General features: G+C 38.3%; 1 protein-coding gene across 2 annotated transcripts; it reads left to right on the top strand.

Moving 5' to 3' along the window:
- Window positions 1-1090: 1090 nt before the first annotated feature.
- On the top strand, window positions 1091-7300 carry LOC109244027 (adrenodoxin-like protein 2, mitochondrial). 2 transcript variants are annotated; one of them, XM_019411054.1, is made up of 8 exons: window positions 1091-1254; window positions 1358-1451; window positions 4176-4234; window positions 4452-4498; window positions 5475-5581; window positions 6337-6386; window positions 6729-6811; window positions 6894-7300. In XM_019411054.1, exons 1-8 carry the CDS (start codon window positions 1183-1185, stop codon window positions 7006-7008), a joined length of 627 nt encoding a protein of 208 aa, XP_019266599.1. In that variant the 5' UTR covers window positions 1091-1182; the 3' UTR covers window positions 7009-7300. The 2 variants fall into 2 exon arrangements, with proteins under 2 accessions (XP_019266599.1, XP_019266598.1); XM_019411053.1 differs by having other exon boundaries at window positions 4176-4240.
- The last annotated feature ends 11584 nt before the right edge of the window (window positions 7301-18884 follow it).

The raw sequence follows: 18884 nt of genomic DNA, 5'->3' as shown, positions 1-18884 counted from the left end.
GTTGAACCTGACCTTCAATAGGCCGTAACTCTCCAATGTTTGGCTAGTGGGCTGGTCACGGGGTGTGCCAGCATTTTATGTTGCTGGGCATGACCACCAGCTTGCCTTGGCATCCCTTATATCCCTGTACTGCACTTACACTTATTCCTAGACTCTAAGTCTGCCCCCTCCAATGACCCTTGCCTTGGGACCTTGAGCTCCCTCTGAACTTGGACATTGGAGGGCTGGCCCTTCCACACTGCACTTTCATTCAGTTCTGATATCTGGGTGTGAGCATTGCCTGGAGTTCTTGAAATTTCTTGGAACTTTGACACATTCCAGATACGAGAAAGGCTTTGGAACCTGATCCTGGCAGTTGGCTCATATCATATTGTTAGACCTTGGGTTTGAATTAGGCTCCTTGGATGCACCATAAGAGTTCTAATTGAAATAAATTATTTACAAAGTTCTTGTGAATCATTAGGAGTTTATGATGGATACTTGGCTTGCCGGGAACACCAGGACCTTAATACAAAATATGTTGTAACTTTGAAACAAATTATTCAAAAGTCCTGGTAAATCACTAGGAATTGATGATGGGCAAGCACTTACGTCGCAACATGTCTTGGTTGATTACTATGACTTTTAGTATATTATGTCATAACTTTGGAACAAATTGTAAACAAGTCCTAATGGATCTCTAGGCACATAAATTTCACCAATACGTTTTTGTTTTATTGATCGCAATCAGCTCCGAATGACTTCAAATTTGATATGCAACCTTGCAATATCAATCCTAACAATTATTATTCAATTCAGACCTTTAAAAATCGATAGACATATTTTGCTTTTTTTTTTTTTTAACATAGTTTTTCTCACCTTCAATATAATCTACGAAATGTGTTTTCAATTTTATTCATAATTTATTGCAAGAAAAAAAAAGAAAAAGAAGAGGATGGCCCTTCTTTCTTGGGTAGGAGAACAACAATAAGAATTGTTTTGGTAAGTATGTAGCACCGAGGCTATTTTTATAAAGAAGACCGAGTGACATTTTTTTGGCTACAATAGCAAGACGCAATTCAAACAGGGTATAAAGGTCGGAAAGGAAAGGCAACTTTCTCTATTTTCAACCAGGGGTTTTAGGTGGGTTTTTGCAGAAACCATACCACTGAACCCTGAAATCGGACCCCATTGCATCTTGAAATGGTGCTCCGACTTGCCCACCGGCTCACCCGCTGCTCTCTTTCCTCCCTTCTAATCCATGATTCTTCCTCTGTATGTTGTTCTGCAATAGTTTATTGCATAATTAAAGATTTCTATTAACGTATATGCATAAATTTAATGCCTGAATTTTGAAGAATTGCTATTTTAATTACAGACTTGTGAGGCATTTCTGAAAGTGGGTTGTAGGAGTTATTGCACGGCAACCTGGAAACCAATTAGGAATTTGTTTCCTTTGAATTCTATTAGTGGTACGTTTTATAAGCCTTATTTGTATCTGTTTTTTTTTTTTTTTTTGTTAATTCCAGTAAAGTTATGGCCTTTTTCATTTTCGGGTTCGGTTTCAATCCTATAAAACCTCTTCGTTTAAGCTAGCATATTTAATCTAAGACATACCAACTAAGAGTTTGAGTTCGGGATTTTATCAATTATCATAACTCATTTGATTTATTGGGTTCGAAATCAATTATTTGTACTTATTACTAAATTTTTTACCACTTATTATACCGGGTTTAAGCCAAAGCTCTAATGGATTCAGATGAAGAGACATAAGTTACACTCTACATCTGCCCCTGTAGTTAAGAATTTGTAAAATATTTCCCAAAGATTATTTAACTGGCTACTTTAAGGATTGTCCTCAGCAAAATTTCAAAGTTAGGAAAGCTTGCAAAACCATCATAAGGATAGCCCGAGCATGCATCATTCGAGTTATGAATAAAAGAGAGGAAGAGGAAGTTCTCTCGTAACCAGGCCTTGGGCTTCCAAATACTCTTCAATCCATCTGATTCTTGCAAAACAAGCCTAGCTTATTGGTTTAGGTGATTGATACATTTGATAGAAAGGAGTTTATGCAATAAAGTTGGGTTTTGGTAAGAAAAGGTGAGTGTTAGGGTTTACGCTATTGGGAGCTTCAATGAGGGAAATGAAGAAACAAAGAAGACGAAGGTAAACTGAAAAAAATGGGGTCTTGAACGCAAAAGACGGGAAGGGTAGTGTGAAAAAGTGTCCTCTTAGATCCAACAGTTCAGAATTGGTTAAATAAATGATCTAATGGTTCAAATTAAATGAAGTGATTTGCATCGAAAACCCTCCTTTTTCGTGGAGAATGTAGAGGATAGTCCTTGAGGTCCCAAATAATGTAACAATCGCTCTCCAAGATGATTTCAAAGTCTATTATTGGGTCATTAATTTATCTCTATAGCTCACTAAGTGCCCGTCACCCGATATTACCTAGTAGGATCAAACATTCCTCAATTCGAATTGCAACTTTGTAACCAATATGCAAGGATTATAGATTCTCTATTAGTACAAGACTTTTCAGTAAAACAATATTTTGTATTTCAAGTGCAAAATTCACCCATGGTTCACACATTCTTTTTCATAAGAATGCTAATTATGATGCATATGACAATGTATAGAAATTTGGGTGTTACAACTCTCTCACCTTGAAAGAAACCTTGTCCTGAAATTTACCTGATATTGGTCATGGAACTAATGGTCATACTATAGTTGCATGTCATCTTCACGCTTCAAGGTAGCTTTCCTGCCTCAGGTTGTCATCATTCATACCCAAAATGCATATCAAGAATATACGTCTCATTTATTACATATGGATCTAGAATATATCAGATGCTAGCTTTATTGACCCTGCTTCTCAAGGTGCAAGATTGGTATGAGAAGAAACTGGTCTCTTCACTATTGGAGTCCATATTGACCTCAATAACGGCAGTGTTGTGAAGAGCGTGAAGCGAGGAAAAGCGACAACCCCCATTTCACGAAAAGCGAGAAGCGAGAAGTGAAGCGCTCGCTTTTTTTAAGTGAAGCGGAATTAAAAAAAAAAATTAAAATAAATACTGCATAGACAGCACATGTAATTGTAAGCAAATGTTCAATACTTCAATTAAAAAACTAAAGAGTAGCATCAATTAAAGCACAAAATGAGCAGAAATTGGGCAGAAACTAGGCAGAAACTGGAAAAAATTGGGCAGAATTTTTCTGAAAAAAATTCGCCAGCATTTCGGAGCTTTTTGGACGTTTAGAAAGAAAAAGAAAAAGAAAAAGAAGAAGAAGAAGAAGAAGAAGAAGAAGAAGAAGAATGAAACTAAAAAGTGCAGAACATACCTGAAAGATGCTGTTGTACTCTTGAAGAAGAACTGAAGAAGAAGAACCCTAGTTTGAAGAAGAGAAATTGCTGCTTGAAGTTAATGAAGAAGAGAGGAAGAAATCGTTGCTTTTGTGAGAACCCTAGTTTCTCGCTAGTTTAATCTCGCTGCTGAAGAGTCCAGAGTAAACAGAATGCAAGGTTTTTAATTAAATAGGGCTTTGGGTATTTTAATTAAAAAAGCGTTCGCTTCGCTCGCTTCTTCTCGCTTCACCGCTTCTCGCTTTTTACCGAGAAGCGGTCGCTTTTTTTACCAGAGTCACTTTTAATGGCAGAAGCGCCGACCCTTCCGCTCCGCTTCGCTTCTCGCTTAAAGCGAGGAAGCGGTCGCTTTTCTTATCACTGAATAACGGAGAACTACATCGTTGTACCTCCTTCAGATCATATGGGTCGAAAGAAAGAGGAGATTATCATATACCAATGAGAATGATGCAGAAAAATATAAAAAGCTCTTTTTTTTTATTTTTTTAATTTTATACTTCTGATGCACGGAAAGACTTCTTCACACGGGCAATTGGGCTAACCTGATAGATGGAGGTGGTTGACTCACACACTGCATAGTTTTGACTTTGTATTGGTGTGCCATTATTTACTTTTCACCCTGTTTGGTTTGCCATTACTAAAATACTTCTGACTTATCAAAATATTAATTTTACCATGCAGTAGTTAAAGAAATTACCTTTAAAATGCAGTTCTTTGGAATAATGTCGATGTTTTATGTTGCCATAGATATAGATCAGTGTACTACTATATTAAAGTTGAAGAGAGTTATTTTCACTTAATATTCTGAATTTTATTTGTTGGTGAACTGCAGCTCCATTAGCTTGTATCGCAAGGACTTCATACACACACTCGTCGCATCCTTTTACACAGGTCTTGGTCAGTAGCTTCGCTAGATAAATGTAATAGTTGGTACTTCTCTAGGAACTGTTGATTAGTTGCTTATGTTCCGTGACAATCTTTAGCACCCCATCTTGTTGGTTTTTGTTTTGTCCTTTGCTTTTCTTTCTCAGAGTGAGGAAAAGGTTTTGCTTTGTAACATCATTTTTTCACCTCTGATTGACGAACTAAAATTTGTTTTGTGCTTCAGAGGCATGAACAATTCTGCGCTACTGCAGGAAATGAGGAAAAGCAAAAGTAAGTTGTTCTTGCATGAATGGGTTATGCCGTTCCCTTTTCTCTTCTCCTCTTGTTTTTCCCTTTGAACTGTACTTGGCGTTTCCTTAAACAGGAGATGAGGTTATGTTGCTAGTTGCTAATGTCTTTTACAAAAAGGCGAATTAGATTAGTGAACTACTTGGTAAAGGGGAAATCTTGAATTGAATTTGAGTTTCAAAGGTCTGTTAGGTTCTTTTAGGAAAATTTCTAATTTTGGAGTAAATTAGATTAGCTTTGGTTTTTTTAACTTCTCTCTCTTTCTTTTCCCGAATTGATTCAGATCTGGTTTGGTCCAGATCTTATTGAAGTATGCTTTGCAATAATACTTTACACGAGTTCCATTTGAAGTAGTGCCATATAAACTTGCCAAACTAGCAGTAAGTAGTTCATGAACGTATATATGGACAGGAAGAAAAGTCTATTAATATATGCATAAGGTAAGGCCCTTCTTAAATTAACTTTAATCCAGATTGATATTGCTTTAGGCATGTGTTGGTGAAAAATCCAATTTGTATTTAAGTTACTACTTGATCAAAGCTGATCCAACAAAAACATAGATTTGTTCTTTTCCAAACTAGGATTAAACAACAAAATCACATTTACTCTTACTAATCGGGATCTATGAGCCCAAAATCAGCCTATAATTTTGGGCGAATATCTCATTTTGTTTTCTGCATCCAATGCATGATATAACTGGGGGAATTTTCTTATACAAGTGACCCAGCATTTTCTCCTCAAACTTATGTTTCTTGATATCTATGTTACACTGTTCCACATAATTTCCTTGTTACAGAATTACAAGCCTTTTCCATAAGATGGCAAACTTGAACCTCGTTGCTGTCTATCTTATCTTGGCTAGCATATATAAGATAGCTGATGGCATGTCACAAGATTACGCCACACTGATTTAGTTACCACAAACTTAATTTCCAATGTCTCTTTTTGTGATGCGCAGAATATCTGTAACCTTTGTCGACAAGGATGGAGAAGAGCAGCATATTAAGGTCCCTGTCGGAATGTCTATGTTAGAAGCTGCACATGAAAATGACATTGAACTTGAAGGTCAGCTTTGTTAAGGCGTCTTGACTCATATATCTTGAATGAATTTTATCATCCTCAACTACTCAAGTTAGCTGATATTCTAAAGATGATTAAGGCGACCTAGTGAATCTAGGTACTACTTTCAGTCAGCTGGGATGCATCTATTGGATGTCTTAGTGTTATAATCTAACTTCATCTTGCAATATTACCAATTAAGATGCTTAAAATATAAGAAATTAAAAGAAAAGAGTAGTATTGGATTATGCATGTTGAGCACAATGTGCTATAGTTCCCCAAGTTGTCTCAAAGTTAGTGATATGTTTGGGCTCAAAAAGATTCCGAGTGGAGTACCGGTAGCATTGGCGCTCACCATCTTCAAATTGGAGATACTAATAAAGCGGTGATGCTGATGCTAAGAGTTTAAGTTTGTAATGCATCTGGAAGGTTTCCTCTAGAGGCAGTGGTTGTATATATGTGCATGAAGAATTCTATTGGGCGTATCAACTTAAACAACAGCATTTATGTTCTTGTTAATACTTACACTCCAACTTCAGGACTAGAAAAAAAATTCCATGAGCTGCAGATGCATACTTTTCGGGCAAAAATATATGACCGACACATGCATGTCTCCTTATTGTGGTTTAGGACTCTGTCGGATACGCACAAACATTGTCAAATAAAAACATTTTTAGATATTCTTTTGGTATAAAAAGTTCTAAGCACAACAACAAAGACTTTGCTGTTAGCTTAACTGAATTTTATGGGCTTTGATGCAGGAGCATGTGAAGCGTCACTTGCCTGTTCCACGTGTCATGTGATTGTTATGGTATGTATTTATGATCAGGATAATGTCATTGGCTTTTGCTTCCTGCTTGGCTGGGTGCTCCTCAATACCCTCTAGGCTGTTCTGATCTTATAAATATGCTGTATTTGTTTTGATAATCGAGAAATAGTCGACACCGAATTAGTGCACAGTTTCTCACTTGGTGAATAATGGGTTCGCCCCTCTACTCATCTCCATTTACATATCAAGCTTTTTGCTGCGGCATGGCTCAAACTCGTGACGTGCAGCTAGCCCACACATCACGCGCTGCATTATTATCCCTGAACCGAAACCTCTAGGACATAAATATGCTGCATTTCTTATCTACACTTTGATGTTTGACAGGATGTGGAGTACTACAACAAGCTAGAAGATCCAACAGACGACGAAAATGACATGTTGGATCTTGCGTTTGGCCTCAGTGACACGTATGCTTCTTTGCTATATATTCTTTAGCATTTTTCCATGATCTTTGAAGCTTCTCATGTCTGCTATATTCATTGTCTTCAGGTCACGTCTAGGTTGTCAAGTAATTGCAAAACCTGAACTTGATGGAATTCGGTTAGCTCTCCCTGTTGCCACAAGAAACTTTGCTGTCGATGGCTATAAGCCGAAACCACATTAGGATTTCTACCATAGATGAAGGATTAATGGTCCATGTCTAACAAACATAAGAACCAACAAATTTTGTGGGATGACAATACTTATAGTGATCATTTGATTACATATTTACTTGTATCACTGGAAATAATCCTTCCTGCATTAATTGTGGATGTTTTTTTTTTTCAATAGCAGCAATACCATACATCAGTTCTGCATTAACTTCTGTATTCTTTTATATCGAATTCAATGTAAAATAATTATACATGTATTAGCACTCATATAAATGACATGAAGTTCATATTATAACTTGTTAAGTTAACCATCTTTTATTTGTTTATTTCTTTTTTTCTCCAATCTTGTTATCTCCTATTTGTTCATTTGTAATATTTGTAGTTTAAGGTATTTATAATAAGAATTATGTTTAGGTAGGAAAAAAAGAAAAGAAAAAGGGATCATTGAGGGCTTGCTGGTGGTTTGGTGTATATCGATGCAGGTAAAATTCTATCAGCACTAAGGGGGGTAAATTCTTACTCACCACACTCGGTGTTTACATTTTTAAATTCATTAACTTATCATGGTTAAATGATAAATTGAGATGAGAATGTCTATTAATTGACTATGATATATTAATCTAAGGAAATGTTTGCTCGCGCTTCTTTTTTTTACCAAACTGTATTATTTTGTCATGGTTGGTTATAAAATGACGCAAAAATGTATGTTAATTAACTATTAGTTAGTAATAAGTAACAATTTGTGTTGCATGTTTGTTGGGTTAGTAAACAGAGTATAGATAAGTTTTTTTTTTCGATAACAATATATGTAAAAATAAATGTTATGTATTTATTAAGTTGGTGTAAATATTGGGTGTGTGAGGAAAATCTTCACACAGCGTCTGCCTTGACCCAAAATGGATCTTGACATTGTTGAGGATTTTGATGGTTAGTTACAGAATGAAAGGTAAGATTATTGCTTTCTTTTATTGGATTATTTCATTCATATACAAATAAACAATGACTTTGAGATACCTCCTTTTCAATTAAAGCAGTCTATTTTCTGCCTCTAACTGCCAGAGATTCCTTATGTGCTTGATAATATGCTGTTGTGCCCTCTAATTTCATCACTAATATGACATCATAAAAAACATCTGGCGTTCACGTAGTATCCGAAAAAGGATCGCATTCAAAGAGTGTGATGTAGGCAGCTTATTCTGATGCAAATATCAGTGGCTAATTCATTATGACATCATAAAAAGCATATATCTTGTCTAATATAATTTTTTTTCTTCAACTTCCAAAAGAAAAGAAAATATAATGAAGTTTTCCTCACAAAATTGTCATTCGGTTATTTAAAACCTATTTTTTTTTTTTAAACTTCTAGTACAACATGACATTCTCTTTACATAACCTATTTAATAGTCAACAAACTAACAAAAATACAGGTCAATGACTTTGATAAAATGTTCTCAACTTCTCTGCCCTCCAACCCTTATTCATCTTCTCAATGAAATCTTCAGTTCTCCTCCTCAATTCATCCTCTTCTTTATCATCACTTTTCTCAAAATTGTTGACATTTGTTTCCTTTCTCATTTTTAACAAATGCATTGTACTGTCAGTTGAGCCATTTTTAGCAACTGCCACTTTTGTTATATCACGCCCCTTGGGTGCGGCACTTCCCTTGTCCTTATGTGAACGCAGGATACCTTGTCCACCGGGCTGTTCTTTTGTTGTATCACTCTGGAAATTTGTGTCTTGATGAGAAATATCAATCATAGGAGATGAATTATACACTTGAAATTTACACAATTCTTGTGATGATGAGACACATGTAGTGTCCATTGTTTTAACTTCAAAATCAAGATTCATACTTTTGCAACATTTAGGCTTAGAAGTGCCTAGTGATTCTCTTCTCTTGGACATGTGAGAATCAAGATTGGTGTTCTCTTCTGAACTTGGTTTGGAGCTTTCAAGTAGTAAAATGGCTATGATTAAATTGCAGAAACAAAATAGAATGTGAGAATTAGAAGCAGCCACAAAGATCAACTCAAATGTGGAACTCAACATGGTTGAAAAATCTTGGAAACAAAAGACCGAGTGGCGAATGTAGAAGGTTTCTACAGGTTCGATATAACCCTGTGATTTTTCTCCTCGGAACTCGAATATATATGTGAAAAATAAGTAAAAATAGAGTTAGATATATATTTGAGACCTCACACTCTCAACTTAGAACCACGTGAATTTAAATGCCACTGAATAAATTTGTGAAATTTGTTAATGTTGAGAAGATGTTAGGTGTTTTGGGATGAAGTGAGGCTATTTAAAGGTTTTGTTTTGATTCTTAAACTGTGCACAAGAAGCTTTTAGTCCAATAGTTTAGTGTAGGGAAAGCTAATGTGGGTTGACTTGATAGTTGAGTCTTGGTCAGAGTGAACATGTGAAGCTTCCTTACAAATAGTAAAGTGTCGGACATTCTTAATAAATAATTTGTGTTTACATTATAACTACTTCCATCAAGTCTAAAAGATTAACAAACAGCTAAATAGAAGACAATTTGGTTCCGGGAGCAAAGGCTTTCGAACACAGCAATAAAAATATCCCTGGACAGAAAATAAAGTAATATTAAATTTGGAATAATGTGTAGCATAAGTTCGTTAGAAATTTTATTTTATGTCCTACAATGGCTGTTGAAACCACTATTTATAGATATACCTAGGGAACAAGGTACTAGGATCAAGCCTCTCTTTAATGACAATAATGGGGGTCGTTGATGAATATGTAACGGCAGGCTATGAATGCCAAAATTCTCTTTATCGGATTGTGTATTTAATACTGAGGAAATATTCTTTATTGAATGTCATCTGGTGGCAAATATTCGTTTACCCTCGTTAACAATGTTCCCTTTGGGGTCAGCCCGATGCCAATCGAAGCTGTTGTCCTCGGTCTTGGTTTTCACTCACTTCATCTTCCGTCTGTCCCGATTCTACGTGTCACTCTATCATTCGAGTATTTAGTGTGAGCCAGTTTTACCCTATACAGATAGTCCCCCTGCTTTCCGGTGGCACATCTTTGTGTCACAGGAAAGTTGGTGAAGATTCCTTTCTTGGCGGAAAATTTCCTGAACACTTCTGAAAGTCTCTGATGCTTGATTAGACACAAGTCTCTCCGCATTTAATACCCCGAACACGTGTTACTCAAGTCTCTCCGCATTTAATACCCCGAACACGTGTTACTCCACGATTTAACAATATTTTTGCCATTTCTCGAAGTAATCATTCCACGATTTTAGCCACATATTCCTTTACTACACTTAACAGTTTTACAAAACTCTCTCAACTTCTTTGCATTCACTTCTTCGCCGCTTTCATCTTTCTTCAATCTTCTTCAAAAAACTCTCATCATCTTCTACCGATCGTGGCTTCTTTTACTAACTCTTCCAAGAACCTCGATTTTCTCTTCGGTGGGGGTTCGAAGGAGAGCAAAGACAAAGAAATTAATGTTGATGCTGGCCCCCCTACGGTGAGCACCACCATCCCCAAACGTCTCAATACAGCCAAGGACTTTGAAGAAAAGTTTCCTTCTTCAAGTTCTCGCACTTGGGCTATTAGCATATACCCTTCTTCTATCCGTCCTTTCAACATTCCTGCTGTGAAAGAGGACTGTGATTGCCATGACCTAAACATCATTGCTCCCAAACTGGTAGAGCGAGTAAACTTCACTAAGAAGGGCTTCATGTATATTTATACATACCCATTCACTTTGGGTGCGTTTTCTTTGAGCGGGGGACTAGACCCCGTGATTTTGGAGATGTGCCAATGATACCAAGTTTATTTGGCACAGGTGGGCCCTTCGGTATGGGGAATGGTAGCATGTCTGCGTCGGCTCCTGTCAATAAACCCAGGAGGAGTTCACCTTGGATCATATGATGAATATCTACTCCCCAAAGATTTTTCTTGGGGGAGTAATAGATTTCAGCAAACTTGGCCACCATGCTTTGCTCACCAGCATGGATGACGACAACGACCGTGGATTGATGGAGCGGTTTGTTGTTGTTGCCGCCAGGGATATCATCCTGGCCACAACTCCATCTTTCCCTGAGTCATGGACTTGTACACGTAAGTTCATAGTTTGTCTTTTTATGAAAAATGTTGTTTTATGTCGTTAATGATCTTTTTTCTTTTATTATTTCAGTAACTTGGTGGATACCACCAAGGGTTGAAGGCCTGGACTGGTGAGTTCAGAAGATTCTAGACATCACCACACCTGAGACCCGCCGGTAGAAAGAGTTGGCTCCCAAATACAGATTTAAGGCCAAGAATCATAGTAAGTTGACTAATTCTGTCCTCATTTCATTTTTGTGCATAAGAAAATTGGTTAACCTCTCTTTTTGATGAAGTGAGGTCTCCCGCGGGCTCTGTTACCATCCCTGAGGAGGACGTTTTGGCTGATCCCGTGGAGGCTACAAGGTTGTTGTTGGAGGCTCTTACCCGAACAGGCGCCATCGGACCTACTTTCGATGCTAGCGCTTCCTCTCGGAGTCCTCGGCCGGAGAACAAGCAGCCAAAAAGGCGGCGTTCTTCCTCGATCGAGGGCAAGAATAAAAAGGTGAAGAAAGCTGCGCCCGAGCCAATAGCAGTCACCATGGTGATTGATGATGATGGGAAAGCCAGTGATAAAGGGGCTTCCTTACAAAGAAGACAACGTCCTTCACCAGCTCATCAAAATGCTCAATCTGAAGAACTTACAAACCAACCGAGGACGACGCCCAAGCGCTCTAGGAGAGTTTGACTTGGTGGAGAATGCCAACTCTCCCTTTACGGTCCCAACTACTGCTCCTGGTACTGTGAGGCTAAGTACCATGCCTCTTCCATATTTGGTTGGTGAGCAACCAACAACCAGCACTGCCTCCCCCGCAGTTGTGTTACACCCCATATTTTTGTACGTAAAAGTATGTCGTAAGTCAATTGATGTAAGCTTGAAAATGAGATCCTCTTTGAAAGTATATAAAGTGATTTAACGATGTTACACCCCATTTTCGCAAGCCTTTAAGAGTTAAAATTGGGGGACGAATGTTTCTAAGGGAACATGTTGTTACACCCCATACTTCAGACGTCACTGTCATTTTAGGATTATCTAATATAAGCTCAAAAAGGACGAAATCCTTCTACATAGATAAAAAAGGTTTACCGAAGTCTTAAGTAAGTTAAGATGAATATGAGACTTGTTAATCATGATTTAAAATAGTTTAAAGTCATGATATGACTATATATGATGTTTGGATAGAAAATATAAAATTTGGGAAAAATTGGATTTAAGTTGCGGAAAAACCAACTAAGGATTTGCCTTGTAATGAAGCTTTTTCAGCAATACATTTCGTGTGTTATATGAGGTTTTTTCAAATTGAAGGTCTTGGAATCTAGTTTTCAACGCTCTTAACCGTACATTCATACGACGTCAGATAAAAAGATATAAGCGTATGAAGAAGGCTATTGAGAGGGTTCCAGTAGCACCTTTTTGACTTTTAAAAAAGGGGATATTTTACATCCCTTATCTCGTCTCTTTCTTCATTTTTCAGAGAGCACGACCAAGTAACACCCCTAAACTTACCCTTAAGATCTCTACAAGGGTATCAAATAAGATTATCATCTCGGGCACGAAATCAAGAAACGAGAACACTAAAACGATCCCTACGACGTAAGTATCGCTATATCGCCCCTCTTTTTCTTTGTAGTTTGTATTTTGGAAGGTATTTAATAGTTAAGAAAATGCCTACTTACTGTATTTAAGCTTTTAAATATCAATAAAGGTTGATAAATTTATTTTCTAATAGTTAGAACTCACGGGGTGGTGATCGGAAGCCGTGAGTTCGAGTTATTTGACTTGTAGTGGACTGTTTTGTGGGTTGTTTCGTGTTGCTTTTGGGCTGTCTATTTTGCTGTTGTTTAATGGAGTTTTTGTAGGAGAAACGGTGTGGAGAAACACCACATAATGGCAAAATGGTGGATTAGTCATTCTTTGTAACATTTTCGGGGTGTTTGACACTACTATAGTTGTCGTTTTGGGTATGCAGTGATTGGGGTGTGTTGAGATGTTGTAAGCTAAATATAACATGGATTTCGACTTGCATCCACTTTAGGAGGTAATTAAATTATGTTCTTGAATGTTCTTAAGGTTGTTTTGACATCGATTAAGTTAAATGGATGGACTAGACATGAACTAGTGAATAAAGTTGCTTATTGAGGATAATTGGAGTTGTGGATTGTTTTCTTTGTTATAGATATATGATATAAGGCTGGAATCATTGATGAATGACTTCATTATCATGTTAATGATATTGGGTGTGTTTGGTACGAAGGAAAACATTTTCCGGAAAATATTTTCCAATTTTCCCATGTTTGGTTGGCTTAGATGTTTTGGAAAACATTTTCATTATCAACTCATTTTCCTCCAATTGGAGGAAAATATTTTTCTTATCAAGAGAATGGAAAACATTTTCTAAACTCCTCTCACATCTCCGCCTCACCAACCACCACCCCCTCCAAAAAGGCTTTTTTTTTAAATTTCAGTTTTCTGTTACCACCACCCTACTACCCTCCACCCCCCCCACCCCAACCCCCTACCAAAAAAAATTTACCTTATTTTTTTTTGCAATTTCAAATTTCTGTTTTTCGTTTTCTGCACCACCCACTCTCCCCTACCCTACCCCAGCCCCCCACCCCGGACTAAAAAGATTTTTTTTTTCACTTTTTTTTTTTGTAATTTCAAATTTTTGCTTTTTCATTTTTCTGCCTCCCCCCTCCCTCCCCCCTCCCCCGGAAAAAAATATTTTTTAAATATATTTTTCAGTTTTAGTTTTTCTTTATCGGTTTAAAGGTCCAAAATTTTACAAGTACCAAAGTTATGAGTTCGGATTATGTGTTTGGAAGTTTACGGGTTTAGAAATTATAAAGTTTACGGGTTCGAAATTCCGCAATTTCGAAAGTTTAGCGGCTCGAAAGTTTATGAAATTTGTGGATTCGGAAGGTTGTTAGTTTGAAAGTTTATGGTTTCATGTTTATTATATCTAAATTATTTATCAATACTCTTGAGAAGTCATTTTTCTTAATTTGCGTACCAAACACCGGAAAATGTTACTAATTGTTTTCCAAGAAATATTTTCTTGGAAAACATTTTTCACGGAATTTTTTTTTCGTTATACCAAACACACCCATTGTTAAGTTAAATTAAGAAGCCTATAAGGGGTGATAATGGGTATATGGATTACAATCGGAGTTTGCCGCCCGTCGTGAAGTAGCTGTGACTTGTTATTGTTATATGGTATCTTTTTATTGATAATTATGTATTGATGGATTGATCTGGTAATTGTTGTTGGTATATGGTATTGGAGGAGGCTCTTGTTGCAGGGGAGATGCTGCCCAAATTTACATAAACGAGCTACTAGTTTAAGTTGCGGACTTTAGCCTTTACTCAACACTGATTTTGAATCTCCTTATGCTATGGTAGATTGAGTTGAGTTGTTTGAAGCATTGCTTGGAAGGTATTAAGGACTCAATGGAGTTAAGGTATGTTAAGCCTATCCCTTTTTTCTTTTGGCAGGATCCATATGATACAAATGAAACGAGCAAACGTACAACTTTCATAAATTACTATATTCATAGAAGTACTAGGGGTGCCTATGTTCTTGATTCCCCATATGTCCTATTATTATATCTTCTATTCACGGGTCTTAGAAAAATATGTAAGTTGCAAAAGTTTATCCGAAGGCAAATTGATCTTATGACGTTCCAAGAGATCTTATTAACTTACTTTATTATGCATTGCATTCATTTACATATATATTGACCCATGACCAGATGGTGTTATATACGCGTATATTATATGTGTATGGGATATTGGGAAAGGTTAAGGCATTATATACGCACCACCACCTGATCAGGTGGTATACGTTGATGATTTTGCCCACAGTGGCCGAGATGATATGATGGGATGCCTATAGAGGCTTGATGACGTTATGTACGCATATACCTGTGCATGGTATGACATTTATACGCACGTGCATGGCATTATAAATTTTTCATGATTCACAGATCTATTCAGATTTACAGGTTGAGTTCTTTACTCTATGTTTCTTTTATGCCTTTTATATACTACTTTCATGCCTTACATACTCGGTTATTTGTACTGACGTCCCTTTTTCCTGGGGATGCCGCGTTTCATGCCCGCAGATCCCGATAAACAAGTTGAGAGTCCTCCTAGTAGGCTATCAGCTCAGCGGAAGGTGTTGGTGCACTCCACTTGCTCCGGAGTTGTCTATTTGGTCAGTATGATTTAGACAAGTATTGATTAGTATGACGGGGCCCTGTCCCGACCTTTATGACATTTATGTACTTTAGAGGCTTGTAGACATATTTCATGTATATGGATACTTGTATGGCCTTGCCGACCTATGTTTTGAGTAGACAAAGGATCATGTCGGCCTTATAGGCCCGTATGTCATATGTATTAGTCTGTATATCATGTTGGGTCATCCTATGTCGAGTATTCCCTCATGTTTTATTCTAATTATCTCACGACAGCCTTTCCGGCTCATTTACCTATGATAGTATGATACGAAAGATACATTATATTGGTACTCGGTTTAATAAGGTACGGGGTGCCCGTCACGCCCCATCAGTTTGGGTCGTGACAAGTTGCTTCCCAACCCATAACACCATCAGCTTCATCTCCTTCCACGCCGGCCACAACTTCATCACCAGCAACTGCTAGATCATCCCTACCGACCTCAGACGCCCGAGAGGAGGATGTCCCTCCTCCCCAGTTCCCAGACCATGGGAATTTGGGGCACAATTACTCGCCCCCTTCAGTAGATCACCAGAGGGGGAGGAGTATCTCTCTCTCTCGGTATCTACCGAGTGCCATCTATTGTCCCGGCCGGTGGAACTTGCAAACTATCTGAAGCGCTGGCTTCAGAAAAAGATAAAAAGAAAATACACTCTCTCTCGGGAGAGTGTTTGTTAAATAGTGCCATGCATAATGCAGAATCGGTAACATACTTGTTCTTTTTACTGCTTGTTTCTTCTTGACTTGCTACGACAGGGTTTCTAACTTGGGTTTTTGCTTCAGTCCAACTTCCTTACTTTCGAGGGCCTTCAGAAGTTGATCCCCGATAAAGAAAAGCTTAAGTCCGAGCGGGATCAACTGTTGGATGAGAGGGACCAAATTTTTGCTCGCCTTCTGGTGCTGGAGGCAAAAGCTTCTAAAGCCGGTGAGTTAGATCCTCGATTGCAGCAAAGCGAGCAGGAAGTGATGGACCTCAACCAAGAAGCCTTATAATTAAATGTACAGTTTCAAGAAGCCAAGGCTAAATGTTCTGAGGTCTAGAATGTTGTGCTTGCTGCTGCCGAGCGTGAATTTTCCTCCATTGAGAGATTGAATAACTTGGAGGAAACCTTGAACTCCAAAGCTGAAGAGGCTGTTACTGCTGCTGCTGAGGAGAAGTGTGCCCAGATGGAGGATAAGTATAAGAGGATCATGGAACACAATAAGTTTCATATAACCACTATCTGTGACCATGATCTTAGCCTTAGGTCCACGAAATTCAAGCCGGATAGGCTTTCGACCGTGGTTGATTGGCTTAAATCAGAACTTCAGCACCGAGCAGATTCCCACATCATCGACAAAAACACATTCTATGAATAGAATGAGGAGAAAAACCTTGGAAGAGGCCAAAGCAGGTGTCATTGATATTAGCGATGTAATCGCTAAGGCCTGATGTAATTGCAGTCTTGGGTTTATATTCGACGTCAAATTCACTCAATTCGACTGCCCACTTGGCCAGCCGACCTGACAATTTAGGTTTGTGAAGGACATTCTGCAGGGTAAAAGTTATCACCACGGCTATCGAGTGGCATTGAAGTAAGACCTAAGCTTTCGAGTGGCGACTACGAGTGCTAAGGCCAATTTTCAAGGTGCAGGTATACGAGTTTCCTCTCCCGTTAAACTTTTGCTTACATAATAGATAGGACATTGCATACCTTCATCTTCCTGGACTAGAATGACACTTATCATTACCTCCGAGACTGCTAAATATATTAGCAACTGTTCACTTTCCTCCGATTTTGATAGTAAGGGAGGGCTTGATAAATATTGTTTCAAGCCTTTTAGGGTCTGTTGGCATTCTGGAGTCCATTCGAAGTTGTTGTTGTTCTTTTTCTTCTTCAGATGTGAGAAGAAGTAATGGCATTTTTTCGAGGACCGAGAAATGAACCTACTTAGAGCGGCCAGTATTCCGGCTAGCCTTTAGACTTCTTTCACGTTTGTCAGCTGGTCTGGAATGTCCTAGATGGCTTTAATCTTATCGGGATTGACTTCAATCTCCCTTTTTGATACTAGGAAATCCAAAAAATTATTGGAACTGAATCCGAATGCACACTTTTCGGGGTTAAGCTTCATGTTATGCTCCCTTAGGATGTGAAAGGCTTCTTGGTGGTGTTTCAGATGGTCGCTTGCATTCAAAGACATAACCAGCATATCATCTATGTAAAATTCCATTGTTTTCCCTAGTTGTCTTTCGGACATTTTGTCCACGAGCCTCTGATAAGTGGCTCTGGCGTTCTTAATCTCGAGGGGTATCATATTGTAGCAATATGTGCCAAAATTCGTTGTGAATAAAGTTTTTTCCTGATCCTTTGGCTTCATTTTGATTTGGGTGTACCCGGAATAGGCATTGAGGAAACTCATCAACTCGTGCCCGGCCGTTGCATCAATCATTTGATTAATGTTTGGAAATGGGAACGAGTCTTTTAGGCATGCCTTATTCAGATCCTTATAATCTACAGATATGAAATTCTTTTTTGGAACTACACTACTATGTTAGCTAGCCAGTCGGGATACTTTACCTCCCTAATGGAACCGATATCGAGCAATCGAGTTACCTCTTCTTTGACAAACCTGTTTCTGACCTCGGCAATTAGGCGCTTCTTTTGCCTTACCAGAGGGATACTGGGGTCCAAGATTAACTTGTGCACGACCACCTCCAGCTGGATACCTGTCATATCCGCGTTCGACCATGAAAAACAATCAACATTAGTTTTAAGAAATTCTATAAATCATGACCTGAGCTCGGGGTTTAATCATGTCCCCAAGTGGAACTTCCTCTCTAGGAATTTTTCAAACAATGCCACTTGTTCGAGTTCTTCCGTCGTGTATTTGGTTGCATCTGTTTCTTCCGGTACCTAGAAATACCTTGGTACCTGGTAGGATTTCGATGGCTCCTCCCTTTTGTCGTCTTCATTTAGTTCAGGAGCAGGCATTGGTTCCTATAATTTCTTTGCCACGTGTTCCTTCCCTTTACTACCGGAAATCGAGATCGCGTTCATCTCACTTGCCGCCGGTTGATCTCCTCTTATATGTTTGATTCCCTCTGGAGTTGGAAATTTCAGAAGTTGATGATATGTTGATGGAACAGTCTTCATCTCATGTAGCCATGGTCTGCCAAGAATTATGTTATAGCCCGTGTCGTCATCTACTATTTAAAATAAGGTAGTCTTCATGAACCCTTCAATGTTTGTGGGCAGCAGGATCTCCCCTCGGGTTGTCACACTTTCTAAGTTGAACCCGGCGAGGAGCTTTGTGGCCAGAATGATGCTTCCGGTTAGCTCAGCTCTAACGCTCTACATTGAATGATATTGGCTGAACTTTCTGGGTCCACCAAAACACGTTTAATTTTAAAATCTAGAAAATTAAGAGAAATTACGAGTGCATCATTTTGCGGCAGTATAAGTCCATTGGCATCCTCTTCTGTGAATGTGATATCGTCCCCGACCCCAGAGTCTCTTGCTATGAGTCACCGACACTTTTGTCTTTTTTGCTGCCAAGATGTTACGTCGTTGATCTAGTTTCCACC

The sequence above is a fragment of the Nicotiana attenuata genome, unplaced genomic scaffold, assembly GCF_001879085.1.
Source record: "Nicotiana attenuata strain UT unplaced genomic scaffold, NIATTr2, whole genome shotgun sequence".
NCBI classification, from domain to species: domain Eukaryota; kingdom Viridiplantae; phylum Streptophyta; class Magnoliopsida; order Solanales; family Solanaceae; genus Nicotiana; species Nicotiana attenuata.
Note: the sequence above shows the minus strand (reverse complement) of the source record. Positions and strands in the feature narration are given on the sequence as shown.

Coding starts and splice junctions, on each gene's coding strand:
- LOC109244027 (XM_019411053.1), top strand. CDS start 1,183: ATGGTGCTCCGACTTGCCCACCGGCTCACCCGCTGCTCTCTTTCCTCC. Junction 1,255..1,357: donor TAATCCATGATTCTTCCTCT/GTATGTTGTTCT, acceptor TTTTAATTACAG/ACTTGTGAGGCATTTCTGAA. Junction 4,499..5,474: donor GGAAATGAGGAAAAGCAAAA/GTAAGTTGTTCT, acceptor TGTGATGCGCAG/AATATCTGTAACCTTTGTCG.